Raw genomic sequence first — 21860 nt, forward strand, 5'->3', positions numbered from 1 at the left:
AAAGCCGGCGTCTCACCCCTGCTCTCTGAGCAGCTGGGACTCAGCTTAAACCCTGCTCTCAGGAGCCAGTGGCCCCATTGTCATCCGTCTCCAAGAAGCCTTGCCCAGTGCGTCCTAGTGAGCCATTCAAGGCAGTGCCTGAGCTAAGTCATGCTCAGGAGCGGGCCATTCGATGTCACAGCAGTAGCTGTGACAGCTCACATCCTTCCTGTGAGCTGGGTACCAATCTCAGCAGTTGATAATATCTGAGCTCTGTGCTGGTGTCTCTCCCTGTTTCCCACATGAAAGCAGAGGCTATGTGGTTTGCTCAGGGTCACACTGATGGTGATTGGTAGGGTGGAATTGTGCACTTGGGAGGCACAAGGCAAAAGGTCACTCTCTGAACACTGTCATTTATATGCTATGCATCTTGGTAAGGCGGACAGACCCATCTGCTCCGTTCCCCCATTTTCTGGGAGGCCTGTCTCCTCCTCTCCTAGTCCTGGGGGTTTCAGACTGTAACCTTGAAGCAGAGCTCTCTCTCACTTGTGCCCACTTGTCCTGACCTCGTGTGAAGGGCCTTGTTTGTAGAGCTGGCACAGAGTCCCAGCCTACCGTCCATTCAGTAGGATGAGTGAGTTTATTCCATTAGAGTAGGGTTTGGTGTCTTGGGGCGAGGGGGCATCCTGTTTGTGACTTCCAGGAAAGGTCCAATGGAGAGTGCTTTAAGTAAGCCATCCTGTTCCTGGGCAAGTCTGCAATAAGCTACCCTCTCATGGCTAGGTTGGGGGCTGTTCTTTTTCAGATTGTAAAAGTCTACAGTTTTAAAATAGCAACTTGTTTTTTTTTCCTTTTTAAAAATTAAGCTACATGGGTGCTTATGGTTCCTGGAACCTTACTTCTGACTCACCATGCTCTTTAGGGGAGGATCATGAACTAGGAAGGAGGAGGGTTCAGTTAGTGGGGAGGACAGCTGGCTCTGGGATCTTGGTCTTCTAAGTACCCTTTGCCATGTGGCTGGCAAGATCTGCCGAATTTTTCCTGTGTTTCAGTCCCTCAGGGGCTAAGCCCAAATCATCATAGCACAGCTCTCCTAAATCTGGAAAGGGTTAGCTCTCCAGTCCTTGAACAGCCTCAGGATTCCCTAACCCAACCTGAGACCCAGACCAGATTGCAGCTAGATTTTTCGGGCAACCATGCCCCTGAACCAGATGCCCATGTAAGGCATCACCTTTCACCCTGATGACCAGCAGTGTGGTCCTTCAGGGCTTCTTTAGTCCTGGAGCATCCACAGAGGTATCCACCAGGGGTGAGCAGAGCACACCTGAGCTTAGTATGATGTTGCTTCAGGGCCTGGAGTGGCCTGAGTACCCAGCACAGCATCCTGGGAAACTGCATGTAAAGTGCCTAAGGATAAATTTTAGCAGGGGCTTCTTCCCGGTCCTGAAACACTCCTTCAGCACGTGGACCTGGCATGGATCATCCAGTTTGGTTCACCGTAGAGGGTGAAGGTTTCACCTGGTGCTTAGAGTCCCTAGAGATATATCTACTAGATACAAAGTAGCTCCAATAAAGGGCCCTGAAGATGTTTCTATCAGATACACAGTAGCTCCAGGAAGCCCAGATCCAGATATGTTGGAAACATCTGGAAACATGTTCACAGACAAGGAGCTCCTGTGGAGTTTCACAGCATTGTAGAAGTTCTGTGTATGGCTAAGGGAGCTTTCCAGAACCATCTGCCCTTCAGATGTCTTCGGGGACAGAGGACCCAATGCTCTGGCTGCCATGATGCTCATATTTACATTGGGCCCTGCACCTTCTGTCTGCTGCTCTCAGGATCACCTTTGGGGCCACACACAACACTTATGCTCTGTTGAGGTCTATATTGGCCTCACAGGTCTCTGTTGTCCGGGTCCACTGCTTTTTTTTTTTTTTTTTTGAAGGGGGGGGTGTTCCAGTGCTCTTAATCCTGACTATCCCCACAGTGATGTAATGATGAATTCAGGCAACCAAACCTTGTAGCTTAAACTTCTTCTACACCCTCTTGCCTGTAGGCAGAAAGAACGGGTCAGGTCAGGGCTGTGAGGGCTAGCATGAGCTCCCTGTGCTAATGGGGCCTAATGGGCGGCCGAACCCTAGCACCAGGAAAGCAGGCAAGGGAGTGTGGCTGTCCTGCCAGCCAGCAGCGCCTGATGGCTCATGCCTGCCTCTTGGTCTATTCCTCTTCACCACAGACCATGGCCACAGGAAGTGGGCATTCTGGGGACTAAGGAGCAAATGCATGCTGAGAAGGAGGTAACTGATGGAGGGCTGGTACACCTGTGCCTTCAAGCAGGCAATCTCTTGACAGCCTCGTGGACGTGTTGGTGGCAGAATGATGGTGGCCCTGAGGTCAGAGGGTTGTGATAGACGTGAAAAAGTCATGTAGTGAGATAATTCCTAATGTGGGGAATGTTCATGTGGGGCTGGTGAGGAGCACATAAGCATGAATGCGTGACCCCACTGTCACTTGGTACATGGCTTCCTGTCTGCTTCTGCAGTTGTAGGTCTTCCTATAGGAGAAGGCTGTAGGTTACCGATGTCCTTCATGGCTTTCAGTACAGCGAGGCCAGGAGCTTGCTCTTTATCACTTTCCATCAGACCAAACCCCCAGGCCCCTAAGGTGTCCCACCCAATTCCCAGACCTGTTCCCCTTCAGCCCCATTAGCCATTCTATTCGACGCATGGCCTAGAGTCTTGGATCTCCTGCCATGGCTTCTGTGCTCCCATGGCCCCTGGCTTGGGGCTTTGTCCCTCCCTGTTACCTCTGTCTGTTGCTGGTCCTAGGAGCATGGCCAGCCTAAGCAGAGCTGCTGCCTGGTCGCCCTGCAGCACCCAGCTTCTCCTCCTGCCTCAGCCGCCTGTCTCCGCACAACACTCTGTGAGCCAACTGCTGGGCTGGCATTTTCTGTCTAGTTGATATAGGACCCAAAGCAGGAGGGTGGGTGGAGCTGAGGCATAGGCAGGAGGGTTCTCAGAGAAGCCTGTGCCCTGCCTTCTGGGCTGGTCAGTCTTGTTCCCCGAGAGCCAGACTTCTCAGGGTACTGACAGCCACAGGGGTGCTCTAGATCTGTGATCCAGCCATACACCCTCCAAAAGGCTGGTGTGGGGATTGTAGGGTGTCTGTCTGCTCTGCAGCCTGGCCTGTGGAGGCTAAGGCTCATGGCATCAGTGTGTGAAAGCACTGTGGTCACCATGACATAGGCAGGGAAAGCTTGGGAGAAAAGTCATAGTTCCGCTTAGTACTAAGAGCTCAGATGAGGACAGTATGTCATAGGTCCTTCCCAGCAGCTTCAGATGGAGCAGGCCTCTCTCTCCATCCTCCCATTGGAGCATTGGTTACCGATGTCCTTCATGGTCCCACGCATTCACGTACACTCCAAATGGAGCATCCTGACATCACCTTACCTGGAGTGCAGCTGCCACTGCATGGGCACTGAGAGGCAGTAGGCGGTGTGCACCCTTCCTCCAGAGCAGAGTGGCAGCCGGGCATCCATCCACAGGGCTGACCTGCTTTTACCTGCAGTGTCCAAAGACACGAGAGGCTTTGAAACCAATCCCTTCGACTCTCGAGTGAACAAGGCCCGCCAAACTGCAAATGTGTAGCCCAGGCTAACCTTGAACTCCCAATCCTCTTGCCTCTGTCTCCCAAGTGGTAGGATTACATATGCACACCACCATGCCCAGCTTGTGTTAGGCAAGGTCTCATGCTAGCCCAGGCTGACCTGGAACACTCAGCCTCCTGAGTGCTGGGTTGCAGATGTGAGCCACCACAACCAGCTTCCATGTTACTTTTTAAAATCATTATTACATTGCATTTCCCCTTGTGTCTTTGTACACGCTTGCTTGTATTTGTGTGTGCATATGCACATGTGTACAGATCAGAGAACACCTCTAGGGAGCTGGTTTTTTTCCCCTTCTACCATATGGTCCTGGGGATTGAGTCAGGCTGCCAGGCTTGCAAACAAACAGCTTTACTCACAGACATTGCCAGACATCATCAGGCATGTGGTAGCACACTTCCTTAATCCCAGCACTGTGGAGGCAGAAGCAGGTGGGATTCCGTGAGTTCTACGTCAGCTTATCTTTGGGCCAACCCATAGTGAGCATAGTGAGTTCCCGTCTCAAAAACAGAACCACACAAAATAACAGCAACAGCGATTAATTCTGAAAAACTTACCCTGTCTTGAAGCCAAAGGCAAAGGAAGATGCTGGTGTACCCCACCCAGGGACCGGGCAAGCAGGTGACGACCTTCACACTTTGTGCCTCCTTCACTTCAAAATGTTCTGGAATAAGCCTGTGTCAATTTTGAACTCAGGAAAACATTTTCCTAGTGTGGAGTGGGCAGCACTAAGTGAACGCCAGCCACACCGAGAGACAGAAGTGGCAGAGGAGAGGCACTCCCTGCTCTGGTCTTTCTGTTAGGGCTCTAGTGAACACTGACACTCAGCCCTGGCGTGAGTCAGCTCCCTCCTCCCTCCCTGAGTAACCTGCTGCCGGGGTCTCATTCCCATCATGCAGTTGATCTCAGCCAAAAGGATGGAAGCCAAGCAGTTACCCAGACTGTGCCTCCTATTGGGTCCCTCTTTGGGGTCAAGGAACTGGTGGAAGCCAGAACAAGCCTTTCCTGCTTGCTGTGTACAGCGGGAGCTCCTAGAGACCCTAAGGCTGGAGAGCTCAGGTCATACTCCATGCTTGCCAAGTACAATTCTAAATGAGCTCGATACCCCACACACACCTCAACCCTCTCCTACAGCCCCCATGTCTCTGACCCTCCCCAGGCCTCTCAGCAAGGCAGCCGCCACCGACTGACAGCTCAAGAACTAGTTCACCTGGGCAAGGGGCCTGGCTGCCTCGGTCCTTGTGAAATGTCATTTATCCCATGGTGAAGGCACATGAGGCTGAGATAGACTGGTCCCTAGGTCCAGCTGATCTCAGGAACACAGGGCTGAGACCTGTGACACATACAGACGGAGACTGGTGCTGTTCCCAGTGGCAGCCTCCAGTCTTTGCCCACTGCTGCCCGCCCAGCTGAGCCCCACCTCTCCCGAAGCTCTCCATCCCCACCCAGTTCCCTCCTCCCATAACTACTAGACAACCAGTTGTTACAATGTATTGTTTAGAGAAGAGTCTGAGTGTTCAGCACCTAAGCTTCTATGCAGTCAGCCCTCTGTCCAATAGCAATGGATCTCAGCCATTGGTGTTTGAAGTACCAGCACAGACCCAAAACCCATGCCGCGTAACCACTGTTGGTGACCTTGAATGGTGCTGAGCTTTGTAAGGAATCGAGGTGTAAGCCATTGTGGAAAAGGTTGCAAGCTGAGTCAGGATAGGGTCTGTTGGGGCAGCAAGATGCAAACGCTGTCTCCTTCCTGTGGGGGCAGTGTCTGGGCTTGTGTGTGGTGGGCAGGGGTGCACTCTACAGGCCAGGAAAAGCAGCTGCAAGAGCCACTGAGCTCTTTAAGCTTTGGCTGGTGGTGTCCTCTGTAGGATATTTTTCCCATACCCAGGACAAAGGAGCTAAAGAGGCAAAGGTGGGGCCACCAGGTCATAGTCAGCATTCAATGACCCAAGCTACTTAGCACATCTAAGTACAAGGTGGGGTAGAAAGAATCCAGAAAGAGGTCCAGAAGCAGCCACTCCAGACCTACAGATGTAATTCCAGGTTGGTAGGAAAGACAGCTCACTAAAGAAACAAACAGCTTCTACCTGGAAGAGAAGAAAGCTGGTTTGAGAACATCACTATATACAAAGGAAAATGCCAGTGCTTAAAGAATAACTCTAGAAGGGCTTGCCAAGCCTGGCATCCCGAGATGCCCCGTGGGACCCCAGTGCTTTCAGCGTGTGAAAGGAAGGGCTTGACAGAGCTAACAAGGTCATCAGGCGGAGCCATAAGGACAGCTACCAGATCAACTACAGAAATATGTACATCACCTAGAAGCTGGCCCCGGGATTTGTGCATGGTGGGCAGGGAGTGTGTCCTGCAGCCAAAGAGAAGTAGCTGAACTAACCTGCTCACAGAGAAAGGTCTATTTCCTCACTGAAGAAGACACAAAAAGGCAAGCAGGGAAGGCCTGGTAGAGAGTAACCAAAGGGCTTTGTGTGTGCAAATCATGCAGAACATGGAGCAGGGACCCCCACATAGATGCCTTGCCCGGGACATGAAGCTCTCATTCCAATGAGAATGGTGTCCTGAGACAGCAGCCATGGGCTGGCTACTGCTCACAAAGCTCCTGCCAATGTGGGGTGCCCGCACTGACTTTGAGACATGTGCCCATATCCTTTACACAAATGGTGCCCTGTGCATCTCTGGCCTAGCAGGTGCAATGCTTGTGTTTAATCTGGCCCAGCGTGGGGTTACACACCTGTAACCCCTTCACAGGGAGGGGAAAAGAAAGATCAGACTTCAGGATGAGCCCTGGAGAGCCGGCTCAGTGTTAGGAGCACTGACTGCTCTTGCAGAGGACCAGAGTTCAGTTCCCAGCACCCACATGGCACTTCTTCCGGTACTGCATGTACAAGACACACAGATTTCAAGATGAGCTTTGACTCCATAAAATTTACTCTCACAACTGGACATGATGGCACACACCTTTAATTCCCAGCCCTTGGGAGGCAGAGGCAGGAGGATCTCTGAGTTCTAGGCCAGAAGTACCAGTGAGAGAAACCTGTCTCAAAACAAAACAAAAAAATACAATTGTTTCTCATGGTTGTTACAGTGAGACAGCCTTGAGGGCTACAGGTGTGGAGTCAGTCAGCCCTGAGGCCTGCAGGTGGAGTCACACTGCTTTAGTTCAGATCTAAATTCTGCTACTACATATATACATTCTGGAACATTCTGATGGCCAGGTGCCTCAGTTTTTCCGTCTGTGTGACCAAGATTAACAGAGAGGCTAACAAGTGTGGTGCACTTGGGAAGCAGGCATGTGGCCTGCCAGCTGTCCCCACTGTCCCTGTGGGACTCGGGTTCTGTAGCTTCTCTACCCTCGGCTGCTCTGTTCAGATAGTGGCGAGGCAGCGAGAATGCTGAGTAAAGCTTAGCCTGGACCCCTTCCTCCAGCAGTGAGCCCTGTTTCAATAGTCCTGTCTGATTCCTGCAGCATCTGTCCCTCCCCCAGGCTAAGGTGTGTCTGTGGGGAGCACAGTACCATGCGTTCCGGGCATGGGCAGGTTTGCCAACAGCTTACTCTGGCTGCTGGCCAGGGCGTCCAGTGTTCTGCCTTCTCTTAGTGGCTGTGATGGAGAAACATTTGCTGTGGCATCACGGCAGGCTGACCTGACTGGACACCAGGCCTCGTGTAGGAAAGACCTAACATCCTCTCTTTCTCAGGGGTCTAATGTGATGGAAGAGCAGGACCTGAGGGAGATTGGCATCAGTGACCCACAGCACCGGCGGAAGCTGCTGCAGGCTGCACGCTCCTTGCCCAAGGTGACCACTCCAGGCCTTGGCCCTCCTGACCCCATGGACCAGAGGTTCTCAACCTGTGGGCTACAACCCCTTTGGGGTCACAGGGGTCATATCTAACATATCAGATATCCTGCATGTTAGAAATTTACAGTTTACAACAGTAGCAAAATTACAGTTATGAAGTAGCAACAAAAATAATTCTAGGGTTGAGTGTCACCACACCATGAGGAACTAGATTAAAGGGTCACACGCAACATTAGAAAGGTTGAGAACCGCTGGCCTAGACCCAAAGCCGAAAAGGAGCCTGGCTCTGAGACGTGCAGATCTCATCCTGTCTCTTCCCTCATCAGAGCCCAGCAGGCCCAGGGTCTTCCTGCTTCTCTGTAAAGCTCTCAGGCCCTTGGAGGGTAGCAGGGCTTCAGGGAAGTGAGGGCCTTGTCTGGCCAACTGAGGAGGTTCTGGGATCCTCTTGGCACAGAGCTAATTCCAAGGGCTTGGCCTGTCACTCGAGCCGCCTCTGGAGTCTCTTAACTCATTAGAGGACAGGCTGGCCTACCTTGACCCCAGAGAAGCCCTAGAGGAGCATTCTCTGAGACCACAGTCACCACCCCTGACTGTCACTGTCATGGCCAGCATGCCCTTAGTCCTTTCACCAGAGCTCAGGAAGTGACTCTTGGAGCTAGCTCAAGGAGAAGCATCCTCACCCCTCCTCCCCGTCTTCCTCACCTACCAGCACCTCCTTGCCCACACCCAGCAGCCTCTGCATCCCAGAGTGGTGGTGTGCCAAGGGAAGGCACAGGGTAGTTCTTTCCCTGTGACTCAGGGATGCTTTCCCTGCCTCCTCGCACCACAGGTGAAGGCCCTTGGCTATGACGGGGTCAGCCCCACCTCAGTGCCCTCATGGCTGGACTCGCTGGGGCTGCAGGACTATGTCCACTCTTTCCTGTCCAGTGGCTACAGCTCCATCGACACTGTGAAGAACCTCTGGGAGCTAGAGCTTGTCAATGTGAGTGTCCCTGGGAGGCCGGGGGCCCTGTCCCGCCCCACCCCACCCACTGACTGCTCCTCTGCCCCTCTGTAGGTCCTGAAAGTTCACCTGCTGGGCCACCGCAAGCGCATTATCGCCTCTCTAGCAGACAGGCCCTATGAGGAGCCACCCCAGAAGCCTCCAAGGTTTTCCCAGCTAAGAGTGAGTTCACAAGCACACTTTGTGCATTAGTCCTGGTCACATGACTCTTGGGATAGCACACAACAGTCCCTGCCCTTGCCCGCTGGGCTCATGCACAGGAGAGTGGGTTCTCACCTTTTTAAAGGTGATACCTCTTGTTTGTACCCAGAATCCTTGGGGTGGTTCTTAATGAAGGCCCAGCACTATAACTATAGAAAAGAAGTTAACCAGTTCCAGGCCAGGCCAACATCCAGGGCTTAGACTCAGCTCTGTACCTACTGCTGCAGAGACCCTTCCAGTGCTCCAGTGGGCCCACCCCAGTGCCTGCCGTCAAGCTACAAATCCTGGGGCAGCCGGGGCTTCCTCAGACCAGCCAGTCCCTGACAGCCGCTTAGGGCTGCTGATTGGAAACTCCGGAACTGTGATGGGCGGGCCACCACAATGCCGTGCTGGGCAGCATCCTCATGAAGACACAGCTTGTACAGATGAGGAAGCCGAGGCAGGCCAGGGCTGGAGCCACAGAAAGGGCCATGGAGAGTGGCTTCCCGCTGGAGGAGCACGCTGCTCGGAGGCTTTTCCTGAGAGAGGGCTCTGCTTTGCTGACAGGGCAGATAGTTTCACTCGTGATGAATGTGGGAGTGGCCCCTGCCCTTCCCTCTCCACAGCACAGCCTTGTATGGGCTACAGGGTGGGCTGCTGGGAGGTTTGGCTCTTCCTGGAACAGGCAAGGCCTAGCTGCCTCTGTCCACATGGCTGCTCAGCCCTGTGCAGTCCGAGGGCAGACGATGCCTCCAGTCTGGGAAGTTCACCAGTTTCTTGCCCAACAGTGCCAGGATTTAATCTCCCAGACATCGTCCCCGCTGAGCCAGAATGATTCCTGCACAGGGCGGTCGGCAGACCTGCTGCTGCCCTCAGCAGACACAAGCAGGAGGCGGCACGACAGCCTGCCCGACCCTGGGACCGCCTCCCGAGCAGACCGCTTCCGAGTCCAGGTAATCAGGAGGGTCAGCATCGGCCGGGGCCATCCGTGGGCTGCCTTCAGTGCCAGGAGCAGTGCCACTTGCCCTCTTCACCCCTACCCAGAGCTAGGTGAGGCCTGGGGCCTCCAGAAGCTTTGAGAAGAGCTTTCTCCTGACACTTCCATATCTCTGCATCAGATCTGAGGCTCTCCTGGGCCATGGTCTTCCTGTCAGGCCCTGCAGGCCCCTGCTCATCCCCACAGCAGTCCCATTCTCTCACGAGGCTCAATCCCCAGAGTTTCCTTCTCCGCAGCTCCCTCAGCGACTTTTCCTCCAGTCCCACCCTCCCCGAGGCCCCACAGCCCAGGGCCCGGTGTGCCTGCTGCCATGCTCCAGCTTGCTGCCGTGCTCCAGCTTGCAGGCAGAGCCAGGTGCTCTCATGCTTCACTGTGCCTCCCAGGACAATGCTGGTGTCATCTTGCTTTATGGGCTCGGCCTCTGGGGCCCTGACCCTCCCAGATTCCTTCTGTCCAGCCTGCCTGTCCTCCTGTCTTGCCACGCTCTGGCCCCTCTCCTTTAGCCGGCTAGACCTCAGGCTGGCAGGTGTCCCTTCCCTCTTGGGAGAGCAGATACCTCCCTGCTCTGATGCCCTGCACACATTCCAGGCCACAAGGTGTGTCTCCCTGTCCCATCCCTGTCCCATCCCTCCCACAGCACAGCTTACACTCTTACACAGTGCCCAGTCGTTCAGGTCTCTGTGGAAACCACACACAGTAGAAGGAGAACTGAGGTGTTTTCTGAACCTGCACCTCCATCTCCCACATTAAGTGTTACATAAATTGTGGTGGTCCCTACCCTCAAGCTGCTAGCACAGGGTCCATCTAGAATGCATCCATTGCCTGGGAGGGGCCTGAGGAAGCCGAGGGCTCAGCTCCATAGCTGCAGCCTGTGTTCTTTATGCCGGATGGTGCTCACCACGTGGCCTGTCATGTACACGTCCCTGTATTTGCCCTGCCGGGGTCACTGGCTTCCCCACTCTTCGGGTATACTAGAGCCCAGCAGTGCACTTGTGAGCTCCCTGGAACAGGTGAGTAGTGTCCAACTGTGTGTGTTCTACAGGAGGAGCCCAGTGAGACCAAGCTGACCCTCCGTCCACCCAGCCTAGCCGCGCCCTATGCTCCTGTTCAGAGCTGGCAGCACCAGCCAGAAAAGCTCATCTTTGAGTCCTGCGGTTATGAGGCCAATGTGAGTTGCCTCTGCCCTCCCAAGATGGCCAGCCTCCCTCCCTGCCCCCTCTTACCTGGGTCTTTGGACTGCTCACAAGGCTGGACCTAGGACCCACAGGCTGTGCTAAGGAGAGAGACACTAGCCTGAGAATAAACCAGGGAGGGAGCTTTCCATTGGGGTGGGAGAACATGTTTTGAAAGGTAACATCAAACAACAGAATGGTCCCACATTGGCCAGGCCATCTTACACGACAGCACAAGTGTCTCTAAGCCCACTCTTTGCCCATTCCCACAGTATCTGGGTTCCATGCTGATCAAAGATCTGCGAGGGACAGAGTCCACCCAAGATGCCTGTGCCAAAATGCGGGTAAGCTGGCTGAGTGATGGTTGCCCTTCCAGAGAACCTGGGCTCAGTTCTCAGCACCCACACTGGTAGTCACAACCTTCCATAACTCGGTTCCAGGAGGATCCTATACTCTCTGTTTGCCTCCATAGATACCAGGCAGGCACATGATATGCACGGACAAAACAGCCATACACATAGCATGAAGGGAAGTGTGGGTAGGTGGGAGGCGTTGACCAGAACAGCAAGCTAGGGGACACCTGCTATGACCACCTGGCCCTACCAAACTGTGTAGAAACTGCACCCTCAGCCCACCCTGTGTTTCTCCAGAAGTCAACGGAGCACATGAAGAAGATCCCCACCATCATCCTGTCCATCACGTACAAAGGTGTCAAGTTCATCGATGCTTCCAACAAGGTATGCTGCCCATGAGGACTCTATATGAGAGAAAACAGTCTAATGGGTTCAGAAGGGCCGGGACATGCGCACTTGCCTTTGTGTGGTGAGCCCATGCTGGCTGTTCACCTCATGGTGCTCAAAAAGCAGTGAGGGAGGCAGGAACAACTCTCTGGGACATCCTAGAATAGCACCACCGACCGGGACCCACCTTCAGGGAGACACCTCATATCTTTTTTTGGGGGGTTTTTGGTTTTTTTTTTTTTTTTTGGTTTTTTTTTTGTTTTGTTTTGTTTTGGGTTTTGGTTTTTTTCAAGACAGGGTTTCTATGTGTAGCCCTGGCTATCCTGGAACTCACTTTGTAGACCAGGCTGGCCTTGAACTCGGAAATCCGCCTGCCTCTGACTCCCAAGTGCTGGAATTAAAGGTGTGTGCCACCACGCCCAGCGACACCTCATATCTTAACTATAGTATTCTGCTTCTGGCCCCAATTGGCTCGTGACCATCTCATAACACAAATGCACCCAGTCCCCCTGCAAGCATCCTCAGAGCCCATACAGTCCTAGCACTTTCCCAAAGTACAAGTTCAAGCTTCCTCTGAGATGCAAAGCAAATGTTTTCTACACAGGGTCTTACTACGTAGCCCTGATTGAGTGGGAACTCACTCTGTAGACCAGGCTGGCTTCAAACTTAGAAATCCACCTGCCCCTGCCTTCCAAGTGCTGGGATTAAAAGCTACCACGTCCAGCTTTAAAGCAAACTGTTAATTTTGAGCTCCTATAAAACTCAGAAGTCAGGGTTGAAGAGATGTTAAATGGCTCACAGCACTGGCTGCCCCCCACATGGTGGCACAAAACCTATCTATACTCCACTTCCAGAGACATCTAATGCCCTCTTCTGGCCTCTGTAAGCACCAGGCACACATGTGATCCATGGACACACATACAGGGGAAACTTCATACACACAAAAAACATTTACTTTATAAATAAAAATCAGAAACTGCACACTCCTGAGATAACAAATAGTACAGAATAAGCATTGTTTCACTCTAAAAGGAAGAAGTAAAATAGCAAGCAAAGGTCAGACCAAAGCAACCAAGAATCCGGCAAGGTAAACAATGCCCACAGCATGTCTGGCACCTGGGCACGTGGGGTGGTTCTGGTGTTCAGCTCTGGCCACTGCTCCGGCTCTGGCCGCTGCTCCTAGCCTTTCCTTGGGAAGCATCCATGTTTCTGGTGCCAACCCTGCGTTTTCTGAGTCTCCACTGCCTTCCCCTTCCCAGTCTCACAGCTCCCTCTTGCAAACTCCCACGCTGCCACGGCCCAGGCCTTCCTCTGATCTGGAGTGCAGGCCTCCATGGCCCGTATCATTTACATTCTTCACACCAGGAAAAGTAGCATCACATAGGTGATGCCAAGATCTCCATCTATTAAGGAGTAGGGGGCCCTTCTGGACCAGGGCTGGGGCAGGCTTTGAGTACTTAGATGGCTGAGCATGATCAAGTAGATCCTGGAGAGACATGTTTCTGGGTGGCCGTTACAAGCAGACTGGAGCTGGCTCTTCTCAGGAGAAGACAGCCCAGTGAGTTCTCCTCCAGACTCTTGAATTGTAGTCCTGGGTTGGGTCTGCCCAATGCCAGAACTATCTGCAAAGTCATTCCTACTATTCCAGTGCACAGTGTTTGACTCCTTTATAGTGTTCCCACTGTCCTCAGACACCATGACCTCCCTGGGCTGCCTTCATCCAGTTCTTGTGACCCAACTACATGTCTTTTATATCTTTGTCCCTTGGTTACTGTTCCCATTTCTCCCTGTAAGCCCGACTAGAACAGCTATAGCCATACTCCCTCTTACATGCTGGGTGTCACCACAGCTGCCGCCGCCGCCGCCACCTCCTCCTCCTCTTCCTCCTCTTCCTCTTTCTCCCTGCCCCCTCCTGGGTCCAGGAGTCTGTCATCATCACCCTCAGTATCTCAGTCCGGGGGCAGGGCGGAGGGTAAAGTTCTTTGTCACAGTATAACATGAATGGTCCAGTCCGCAGTAGACACCCTCATGAGCACAGTCTCTCCCAGCCTGCGGAGCTTCCTCCAGAATTTCCCATCAAGCACTGCTGGCAGCATCCTAATCTTTCTCCAGCCCTCATTTCTGAAATCCTCCGCAGACATCCTTGCAAAGGTGTGAAAACCGCACAGCCAGGTTAGCCACCCCAGAGGCTCCACTTCCATGGTGCCTGTCCATCACTAGAACCTGATTTCTGGCCCAACTGCTTATCCTCTTCCTTAGCACTGGCCCTTCCTGGCTCCTTAACTGAGATACAGACTGCCTGGGGTCCACCTCCTGAGAGCCCTCCTCTGCCCTTCTCTGGGCATGTGTTCATTTGCCTGGGAACCTTTTGCTGCCTGTTGGCCACAGTCAGGGGTGAGGCCCTGTGGCTAAATGAGCAGGCTCAGACAGCCCTCAAACCCAGTGAGGAAAAGTGGGGTTTGTCTGGAGTTCCAGGCTGATTAAAAAAAAAAAAAAAAAGTAGGGTGGTAAACATAAAGGCACGCCCTGAGGAACCCGGGAGTCCCAGAATGCACTTTTCCTGGCAGAACGTCATTGCGGAGCACGAGATCCGGAACATTTCCTGCGCCGCGCAGGACCCAGAGGACCTGTGTACCTTCGCGTACATCACCAAGGACCTGCAGACGAGCCACCACTACTGCCACGTTTTCAGCACAGTGGATGTGGTGAGTGTCCCTGTGATGGTCGCAGGCTCTAGCTGGAAAGGCAGCAGTGGCCCAGCAATGTCCATCGCAGTCCGTTTTACAGCCATGAGTGGCAGCCCAGATGGAAGCACCCTGGGCCTGGGTGTCACCTGGTTTCCTAGCTACAAATTTCCCGGGTCGACCCACTGTTCCCAGCTCCCCAGGCTACTGGTGGCCATACACTCTGGCCTCAGCTCTCCTTGCCCCTTCTCACAGCAGGAAGTGTCCAGTGTCCAGCTCTCTGGGGCTTCCTCCACACACAAGCTGTAGGAAGTCCTTCAGCCCTAGCCCGTGGCACCAGATGTCCGGTTTTGCCTCTGACAGCTAAGCTAGCTCCATGATCTAGGAATGCTACCTCTCCTTCCCCATTTGGGCTGCCCTGAAGATGCCGTGGGTTAGCTAACACAGCTCTCCCCTGCGATTCACATAGGCACCCAGGCTGCTAATGCACCGCACTGAGATGAGCTTAGGGTACATTCTATACATTATTCATCCCCAGTCACTAGGCACTCCTCCTTGGAAAGAGGCTAATGCTGGTTAGCTCACAAGCCAGCCAGGGAAAGACTCCAGGGCTCTGCTCCGGGCATTCCCTCTTAGGATATAATGCAGTCGGCTGGGTTTGCATTCACCTAGTGCTTGAAGCAGTCTTGTCTAAAGAAACACTATTCTGCTAAGATTCCTCACTGACCACTTTGAAACAAATCTGTGTTTTCAATAATAATAATAATAATGCTTCCTGCTCCCCGTGAGGAGGGCGGGTCTGCAGGAAACTGCGCTGCTGCTAGCTGGCACTCTGCTTCTTTTCAGAACCTGACCTACGAGATCATCCTGACCCTGGGGCAGGCATTTGAGGTGGCCTATCAGCTGGCCCTCCAAGCCCAGAAATCCAGGACCATGGCGGCCTCTGCAGCTTCGATGATTGAGACAAAATCCTCCAAACCAGTGCCTAAGCCTCGGGTCGGCATGAGGAAGTCTGCAGTACGTGCCCTCCAGCCTCCAGGGCACCCCAGGGCTCGGGCGGAGCGGGGCACAGCCAATGTCTTCTCACCCCTTGGCAGCTGTCCTGGGAGAGCGGCCCACCCACTTCCTTTAGCTCCCCCTCAACTTCCAACCCGGGTTCCTCTGGCAGGAGAGGGCAGTGTCTTCCCTTCTTCCCTTGTCGGGCCCAACCCAGGGCACGGTCATCATGGGGCTGCTGCATACAGCTGCAGCAAGCACCCTGTGACATCCCTGTGTCTGTCTGTCTGCTTTGCTCTGCGCCCCAGGTGCCGGTGCCCCCCGACTCTCGCTGTTGTCACTGTCACACCTGCACCACTCACCGTCCTTCCTACCTACCGCTGCCGTCCGTTAGTCCTGGAGTCAAGGTCTTTCCGCCTCCCGCTGTCTTGTGTGTCAGGCTCCCCAAAGTGCCCGTGAGCTGTCTCATACCTTGGCCTCATGCTCTGCCTGTGTGACGCTCTTCTCCTTCCTGGAGATGCCCTCTGTGTGTTCTGCCCTTTGTCTCTGTCGTGTGTCTTCTGCAAAGGTCTGGGATGAGTGCTGTGGTCTTGCCCCAGGCTGAGCTCCTCTGCCCACCAGAGGGACCCAAGGGCTGGGGGCTGCTCCCTTCCTGCCTACCATGACCATACTAAGGCTTAGAGCATTAAATCCAGTGGGGCAAGGTTCCTTTGGTTGAATGGCCCCCAAAGAGCAGCTGCGAATTGTTCCTGGATGTGCCGATCCCTCAGATGCTTCAGAGAGGGACAGGTATGCCGTCCTAGTGCAGAGGGCCCACTTTGAGTCCTGACCCCCGCTCTCTCCTTGTTTGGCAGCTGGAACCACCTGATTCTGACCAAGAGGCCCCGTCCCACGCTAGTGTTTCCTGGATCGTGGACCCAAAGCCAGACTCGAAGCGGAGCCTCAGCACCAAGTACGAGACCACTATCTTCTAATGCTGCTCTATCTCCGCTACCCCACTGTGCCTTTGCCACCCGATCTTCTGCTCTCAACTCTCCTTCAGCTGCGGCCACCAAGGCCCCACCTCCCTGGGACCTGCCCTCCTGGCAGCAGCTCCTGCTTACACCACCCAACACTGTGAATCCTCCCCTTGGGCTGAGGACAGCTGCGGGAGGGGGTGACTTGCCTTTGAAGGGGGCCTCATAGGCACCAGAGTGGGGTTGAGGCCCCCAAAGCCAGGCACTGTGAGGTGAGGGTGGTCTTCCAGCAGAACCACAGTAGCTCCCTTTGAGGTTGCTCTCCTCGCCTGGGTCACAGCTGGATGCCAAGAGCTACCAGTTGTCACCTTTCCTGACCCAACCACCACTGTGACCTCCCAGTGCCAGGATGCCATACACACAGCTGCTCTCAGGTGCTGGTTTCTCTCCTGGTCAGGCCCGGTGATATGGCTTCACCAGGGACAGACTTTCTGTAGGGGGAAGGTTGGTACCAGCCATGCCCTTGTGCATGAGTTGGCTCTGATACTATGAGCCGTGACCCTCCTAACTACAGGTTCCCGAGGGACCTGTGTGTGCTTGGCCCCTTTCTGTGCTGTGGGCCTGGTTCCGGAATCCAGCTCACTGAGGTGTGCCCTGCACACAAGTGCACCTTCTTCCTTCTCGGAGTGGAGCTGCCCTTGGACAGGGTGGAGCCGAGCAGCCTCAGTGGTGTCGGGGAGCGTTCTCATACTTCCTCTGGTGGTGGGGTCCTGAGACAGCCATCGTCCAGCAATCCCCAGCACCTGCCTGGGAGCTAGCGCCATGGAGCTGAATCTCGGAGGAAGCCTCACGTGCCCTGATGTGGAAAGATCAGTCTAGATGGCAGGAGACAGAAGTGATCCCCGTGGCCGTGGTGCAGACAGTATAGTGCAGTGTCTGCCCGAGCCAGTCAGCACCCGAGCCATATGCCAGGGTGGGCCCTTCGGCTGCCTGCCTTTCCTTGTGCCTTTCTGAGCAGATGGGCCAGGAGCAGCAGTGGGCTGTAGGCTGTGGAGGGCACCAGGGAGGCAGGGACCTTTGTCTGCTCTGTGTCCCTTTCCATGTCCTCCGCCTTGTGCAGACTCATTGGTTAACTCTCTCCTCCCCCACTGTTTGCTTCTGCCAAGCTGAGCCACTGAGGAGCCACCCTGCTTTGCAGAAGTAGCCGTGGGGCGCAGGCTCCTGCCCCAGCCCCGAGAGCCTCATCTGCAACACTGAAGACCCAGGCCCAGTCCTGCTGTAGGACCTCCTGTCGCCTGCTCGGCCTGGGCCTGCCGACACCTGCAGGACCCTGCCCTGGAGGCAGCGAAGACGCCAGGCATCTAGCAGAGGAGACCGGAACTCTGGATGGCCCAAGAAGTGGCCTGTCCAGGACATGTGTTTTTGATAAGAAACATAATCCTTTTTATACATTTTTAACACTTGGCTCCGGCCTCTCGGTAAAGCTGCCAATCTTTAAACAAGACAGGACCTGAGATGGGCCTGAAACCCTCAGGCAGCCTCTGCCTTCACAATGGGCTCTTGGCCTGGCTAGAGCCATGAGGACACGCCCGAGGCTTCCTCATCTACTGAGGTGATGACACAGATGTTTCTGGGGTTCCCAGTGGGGATAAGCAAGTAGTTTCTGGTGTGGGGGACTCCGGAGTACTCACCTGTCCCCATTAGCACTGCCGCAGGCAGCTGTCCCCATGCTGCTGCTGGGCCAATGGAGCCATGTTGGAAGGGAGAAGTGGCTTTGTTGGGGCATTGATAGCAATGCCAGTTATGACTGCAGCTTGCCAGCTGGGGACTGGATCTGCCTCTCTCTGATGCTTGTTGACTGTTGTATCCTGTGTGGCAGGCTGGGCACATCTGTTCCAGATGTGGGAAAGGCTAGTCAGGCAACAGTCTTATCCCCTCCACCCCACCCCCGCCCCGCTACGGTCTTGAAGTCAAGCTGGTGTTGCTTTAGCTCTTCTGCTAGCTTGCTTTGCTTTTTAAAGTGACTTGGGTGGAGAGCCACCTCCTGGGCTTAAGGAGCAGTGAGGGGCAGGCTGCTGGGGTCGGGGGACCAACCAGGCCTCTCTCACCAGCTTTTCCAGAGTAGGGAGCAAAAAAGAGAAGCCCTGGCCCACAGGTACGTGAGCAGGCTTCAGGGTCTCCGGGCAGCACCCATCCTGGTCCTGGGGACAGGAGGCCAGGCCTGAACAGCGGTTGTGAGCTGCAATCCTGGGCACTGCCACCTTGTGGCTGCTCAGAGTGGAAAGCAGGGTTTCCCTCTGTAGACCTGCGGGCTGTCTGCCTGCTGCATTCAGTGCAGCAGCTGCTGGGTACAGCTCCTCTCTGGGAAGGAGCCAGGGCCTCCGCTGCTAGGTGCAGGTAGTACTTCCTCTCCTGCCTCATGCTCTCTGCCCTGGAAAGCCTCCCTCGGCTCACAGAGAGACCCTTGGTGCCTGGCTCAGTTGTGCCGAGCCCCTTCCCTCTGCCAGAGGTGAGCTCAGTGGGCTCTGCAGTGGGCGCAAAGCCCAGGGAACACTGTAGACACTACGATGAGTTCAAGCTGCACTCTGTTCTAAAGTCACAGGCAGGCACTTCCTCCTCTTGACGCTGCTAGGTCTTATTTATTCAGGGTGTTTTCTACCAGAAAGTCTTGGCTTGTCTGCTCTGCGTCCCTTTCAAGATTGGTTTCTGAATAGTCAAGAAATTCCTCTCCTCCTCCGGGTGGGTCTCTCCTTTTCAGGACAAGTGCCACATGGAAGGCTCTGCCTTTGGCGCTTGTGTGAAACCAAGGCTGTGCCTGAACTGTGAAGGAGCCGTTCTGGTGGGAATGGCAAGACGTGCCCAGTCCCTCATGCAGTGGCCACAGGATCCCTTGCTTGCCTCTTGGCTGGCCTGCCGCCCTGCAGGCCCTGTGTCCCAGCAGGGGACTTTGGACTCTGAGGTTGCCCACTGGGGGGTTCTGAGAAACCTTGGGTTTGAGCACTCAGAACACATGGCTGCAATCATCAAGACAGTTCACAGTTAGCTTGTGAGGTGCCGGGACCAGCGCCGCAGGTCATGGGAGTTACTGCTCATGGTGGACAGTGGGACTGGATTGTAAGAAAAATGTTATTTAATCTTTGTTTCCATATTTTGATACTTGAATTCCCCCTTTTGTTTTACTGTACATAAAATTGTTAATCTGTCCGATTTTGTTTGAATTATAAACACCTTGTGGTACCAAACATAACCAACCTGTGCATCAGCATAGACCACCTCACTGCACAGTGTGCACCCCCTGGGCTTCCAGCTCGGTTTCTCACTTCCATAGCTGTACAGCTTAGGACTGACTAAGCTAATAAAGGAGAGCGCTAGAAACCGGCCATAGCTCTGGGGTCTCTGAATTGCAAAGCTGCTTTTCTGGTGTTAAGTGTGGACACAGGCCAGATGCCAGCAGGTCAGGGACACATGCCCTCTGCTTGACTTGGATGACAGTTTGGCAGTCTCCTGTCCCTCAGCAGGTAGATGCCAAGCCAGCCCTGGAACAGTCCCTGTTTGAAGCAGGTCCCACAAGGACATGACTGTGAACCGGAAGGGAAGCCTGGCCACGGTCTTCACACCGTGGGCTCTCCCTGATGGCCACCGAGCATCTCTAACAGCATGGGGCCTAAAGCTGAGGGAACGGCTCCACCTTAGTTGCCTGGTGTTGTGCCCACACAGCTCACTGCCCGAGGCTCTGTCTCAGGGTCTTGATATCAGAAGCCCTTCCAAGCATGCTGTAAAAAACTCCAGATACATTTTCATGCGCATAGCTGTATATACAGCCAAACATCTCTGCACTGCATTCATAAAAGCAAACGATTGGAATTCATGTTTGGGCCACATGAAACAAAGGGTGGGCTGATAATAGCCGTCACACGTAAGCAGGAACATCTGCTTCCCCTTTCTAGTACAGTTTAAACCTGGGACAGATTAACAGTGCAAACAACAGTTAACTCAGACAGCCAAGCATCAGCCATTCTAGATCAGCACCAGGAAAGGCAGCCTCAAAAGGCAAGGTGTTTCTGGTCTCTGCTCTACGTTAGCTGAACTCCTAGGGGAGCCTGGCTGGCTGCCTCCGCTGCAAGATACCCCATCAGTGCAAGGTCCTGCAGGCTCTTCATGAGGCATGTCCAGTGCCCCCAGTGAGGAGGAGCCATACCCCCCAGGGCAGCCGAGTCAGGGGAGGAACGTGGATTTGTGCCCAGCGTGCTGTGAGGGTGCCGTGTCTGTCGCCTTCTCTTGCAGAGTAGCGGTAAACAGCAGCAGCTCCAACAGGTTTAAATCAGACTCAACAAGTCCAGACTCCAGAAGAAAAGCTGCTTGTCAGTCCTGTGTTGTGGCACGTGTCAGTAGTCGGCTTTTAGGGGGGTCATGAATTAAGAGCAGCCTGGCAGAGCTGCAGGCCAGCCAGATTATCTGTTGGGTCTGTTTCAAAAGGAAAGTTACTACTAAATAAATCAACAAATGCCCAAATCCCAATGCTGGCAAGAGACACAACTTGCAGACAGCTGAACAAACCTTAAAACAGACTCAGCCCAAAGAAATCCTTGCCAAGGTACTACTAGTACAGCATAATCAGATTTCTGGAGAAAAGATAATTCTTTTTTTTAAATATGTATTAATTTATTATATGTAAGTACACTGTAGCTGTCTTCAGACATTCCAGAAGACAGCATCATATTTCGTTACGGATCCCACCATGTGGTTGCTGGGATTTGAACTCAGGACCTTTGGAAGAGCAGTCGGTGCTCTTAACCGCTGAGCCATCTCACCAGCCCAGAAAAGAGAATTCTTGAGACTGGCAAGAGAAGAGGTGGGGGAGGGTAAAGACCTCACCAACACAGAAGAGGCCATTTTAAAGACACAGGACTTGTCTTCTGCCCTCGAAGCTGGACCAGGTGGTGCATGGCTTGTCTCATAATCTTATGACATGGGGAGCTAAGGCAGGAGGTGTGCCTGCCACAATTTGAGGTTACTCTGGGTTGTACTGTGAGTTCCGGTACATTTCTGGACTAAGGTGAGACCCTAACCCAAAAGAGAGGAAAGGGAAGCGGAGGCGGGAGAGAGGATGAGCTGACAAGCCAGAATCCTACCTCAGTGAAAACAGGGGCAACTGGGGTGAAAGAAAATGGAAGAAACTCTGGGCTGGAGAGATAGCTTAGCAGTTAAAAGCACTGACTGCTCTTCCAGAGGTCCTGAGTTCAAGTCCCAGCAACCACATGGTGGCTCACAACCATCTGTAATGGGATCTGATGCCACCTTCTGGTGTGTCTGAAGACAGCTACAGTGTACTCACATATATAAAATACATAAATCTTTTTTTAAAAAAAGAAAAGAAACCGTCACCAGAAATTGTCCCTAAGTAGGTGGTGGGAAAGTTAGCCAAAGAGAAGAAACCTTGGAACTCGGGGCACGCCAGGAGGTCAGACAAGAAACAAAAACACGCTTTCATGCACAACTTTGACTCTCAGCAGACACAGCAGTCAACAGTGACAGAGATCTAAAGGGCAGTACTGGGAGTTAAAGTGCCTGTTACTTGAACTGGTAGATGACAGATGATGACAAGTTACATACAAACTCAATACTATGGGGCTGGTGAGATGGCTCAATGGTTAAGAGCACCGACTACTCTCCCAAAGGTC

At 53.6% G+C, this 21860-nt stretch overlaps 1 protein-coding gene across 14 annotated transcripts in view; it reads left to right on the plus strand.

The window, feature by feature from the left end:
- Positions 1-19563, plus strand: part of Anks1 (ankyrin repeat and SAM domain containing 1) — a 153476-nt gene extending 133913 nt beyond the window's left edge. For 4 of the 14 annotated variants that reach the window (XM_030249682.1, XM_030249683.1, XM_030249685.1 and 1 more), the window contains 11 exons: positions 7350-7448; positions 8281-8433; positions 8509-8616; positions 9423-9587; positions 10674-10799; positions 11076-11147; positions 11454-11540; positions 14111-14248; positions 15074-15244; positions 15532-15630; positions 16078-19559. In XM_030249682.1, coding sequence (XP_030105542.1) covers positions 7350-7448; positions 8281-8433; positions 8509-8616; positions 9423-9587; positions 10674-10799; positions 11076-11147; positions 11454-11540; positions 14111-14248; positions 15074-15244; positions 15532-15630; positions 16078-16197 — 1338 coding nt within the window. In that variant the 3' untranslated portion in view covers positions 16198-19559. Of the gene's footprint in view, positions 1-7349; positions 7449-8280; positions 8434-8508; positions 8617-9422; positions 9588-10673; positions 10800-11075; positions 11148-11453; positions 11541-14110; positions 14249-15073; positions 15245-15531; positions 15631-16077 lie in introns of all 14 variants that reach the window. The other 10 variants (XM_006524088.2, XM_006524090.2, XM_030249687.1 and 7 more) reach the window with 7 other exon arrangements.
- The last annotated feature ends 2297 nt before the right edge of the window (positions 19564-21860 follow it).

This window comes from Mus musculus, chromosome 17, assembly GCF_000001635.26.
Source record: "Mus musculus strain C57BL/6J chromosome 17, GRCm38.p6 C57BL/6J".
NCBI classification, from domain to species: domain Eukaryota; kingdom Metazoa; phylum Chordata; class Mammalia; order Rodentia; family Muridae; genus Mus; species Mus musculus.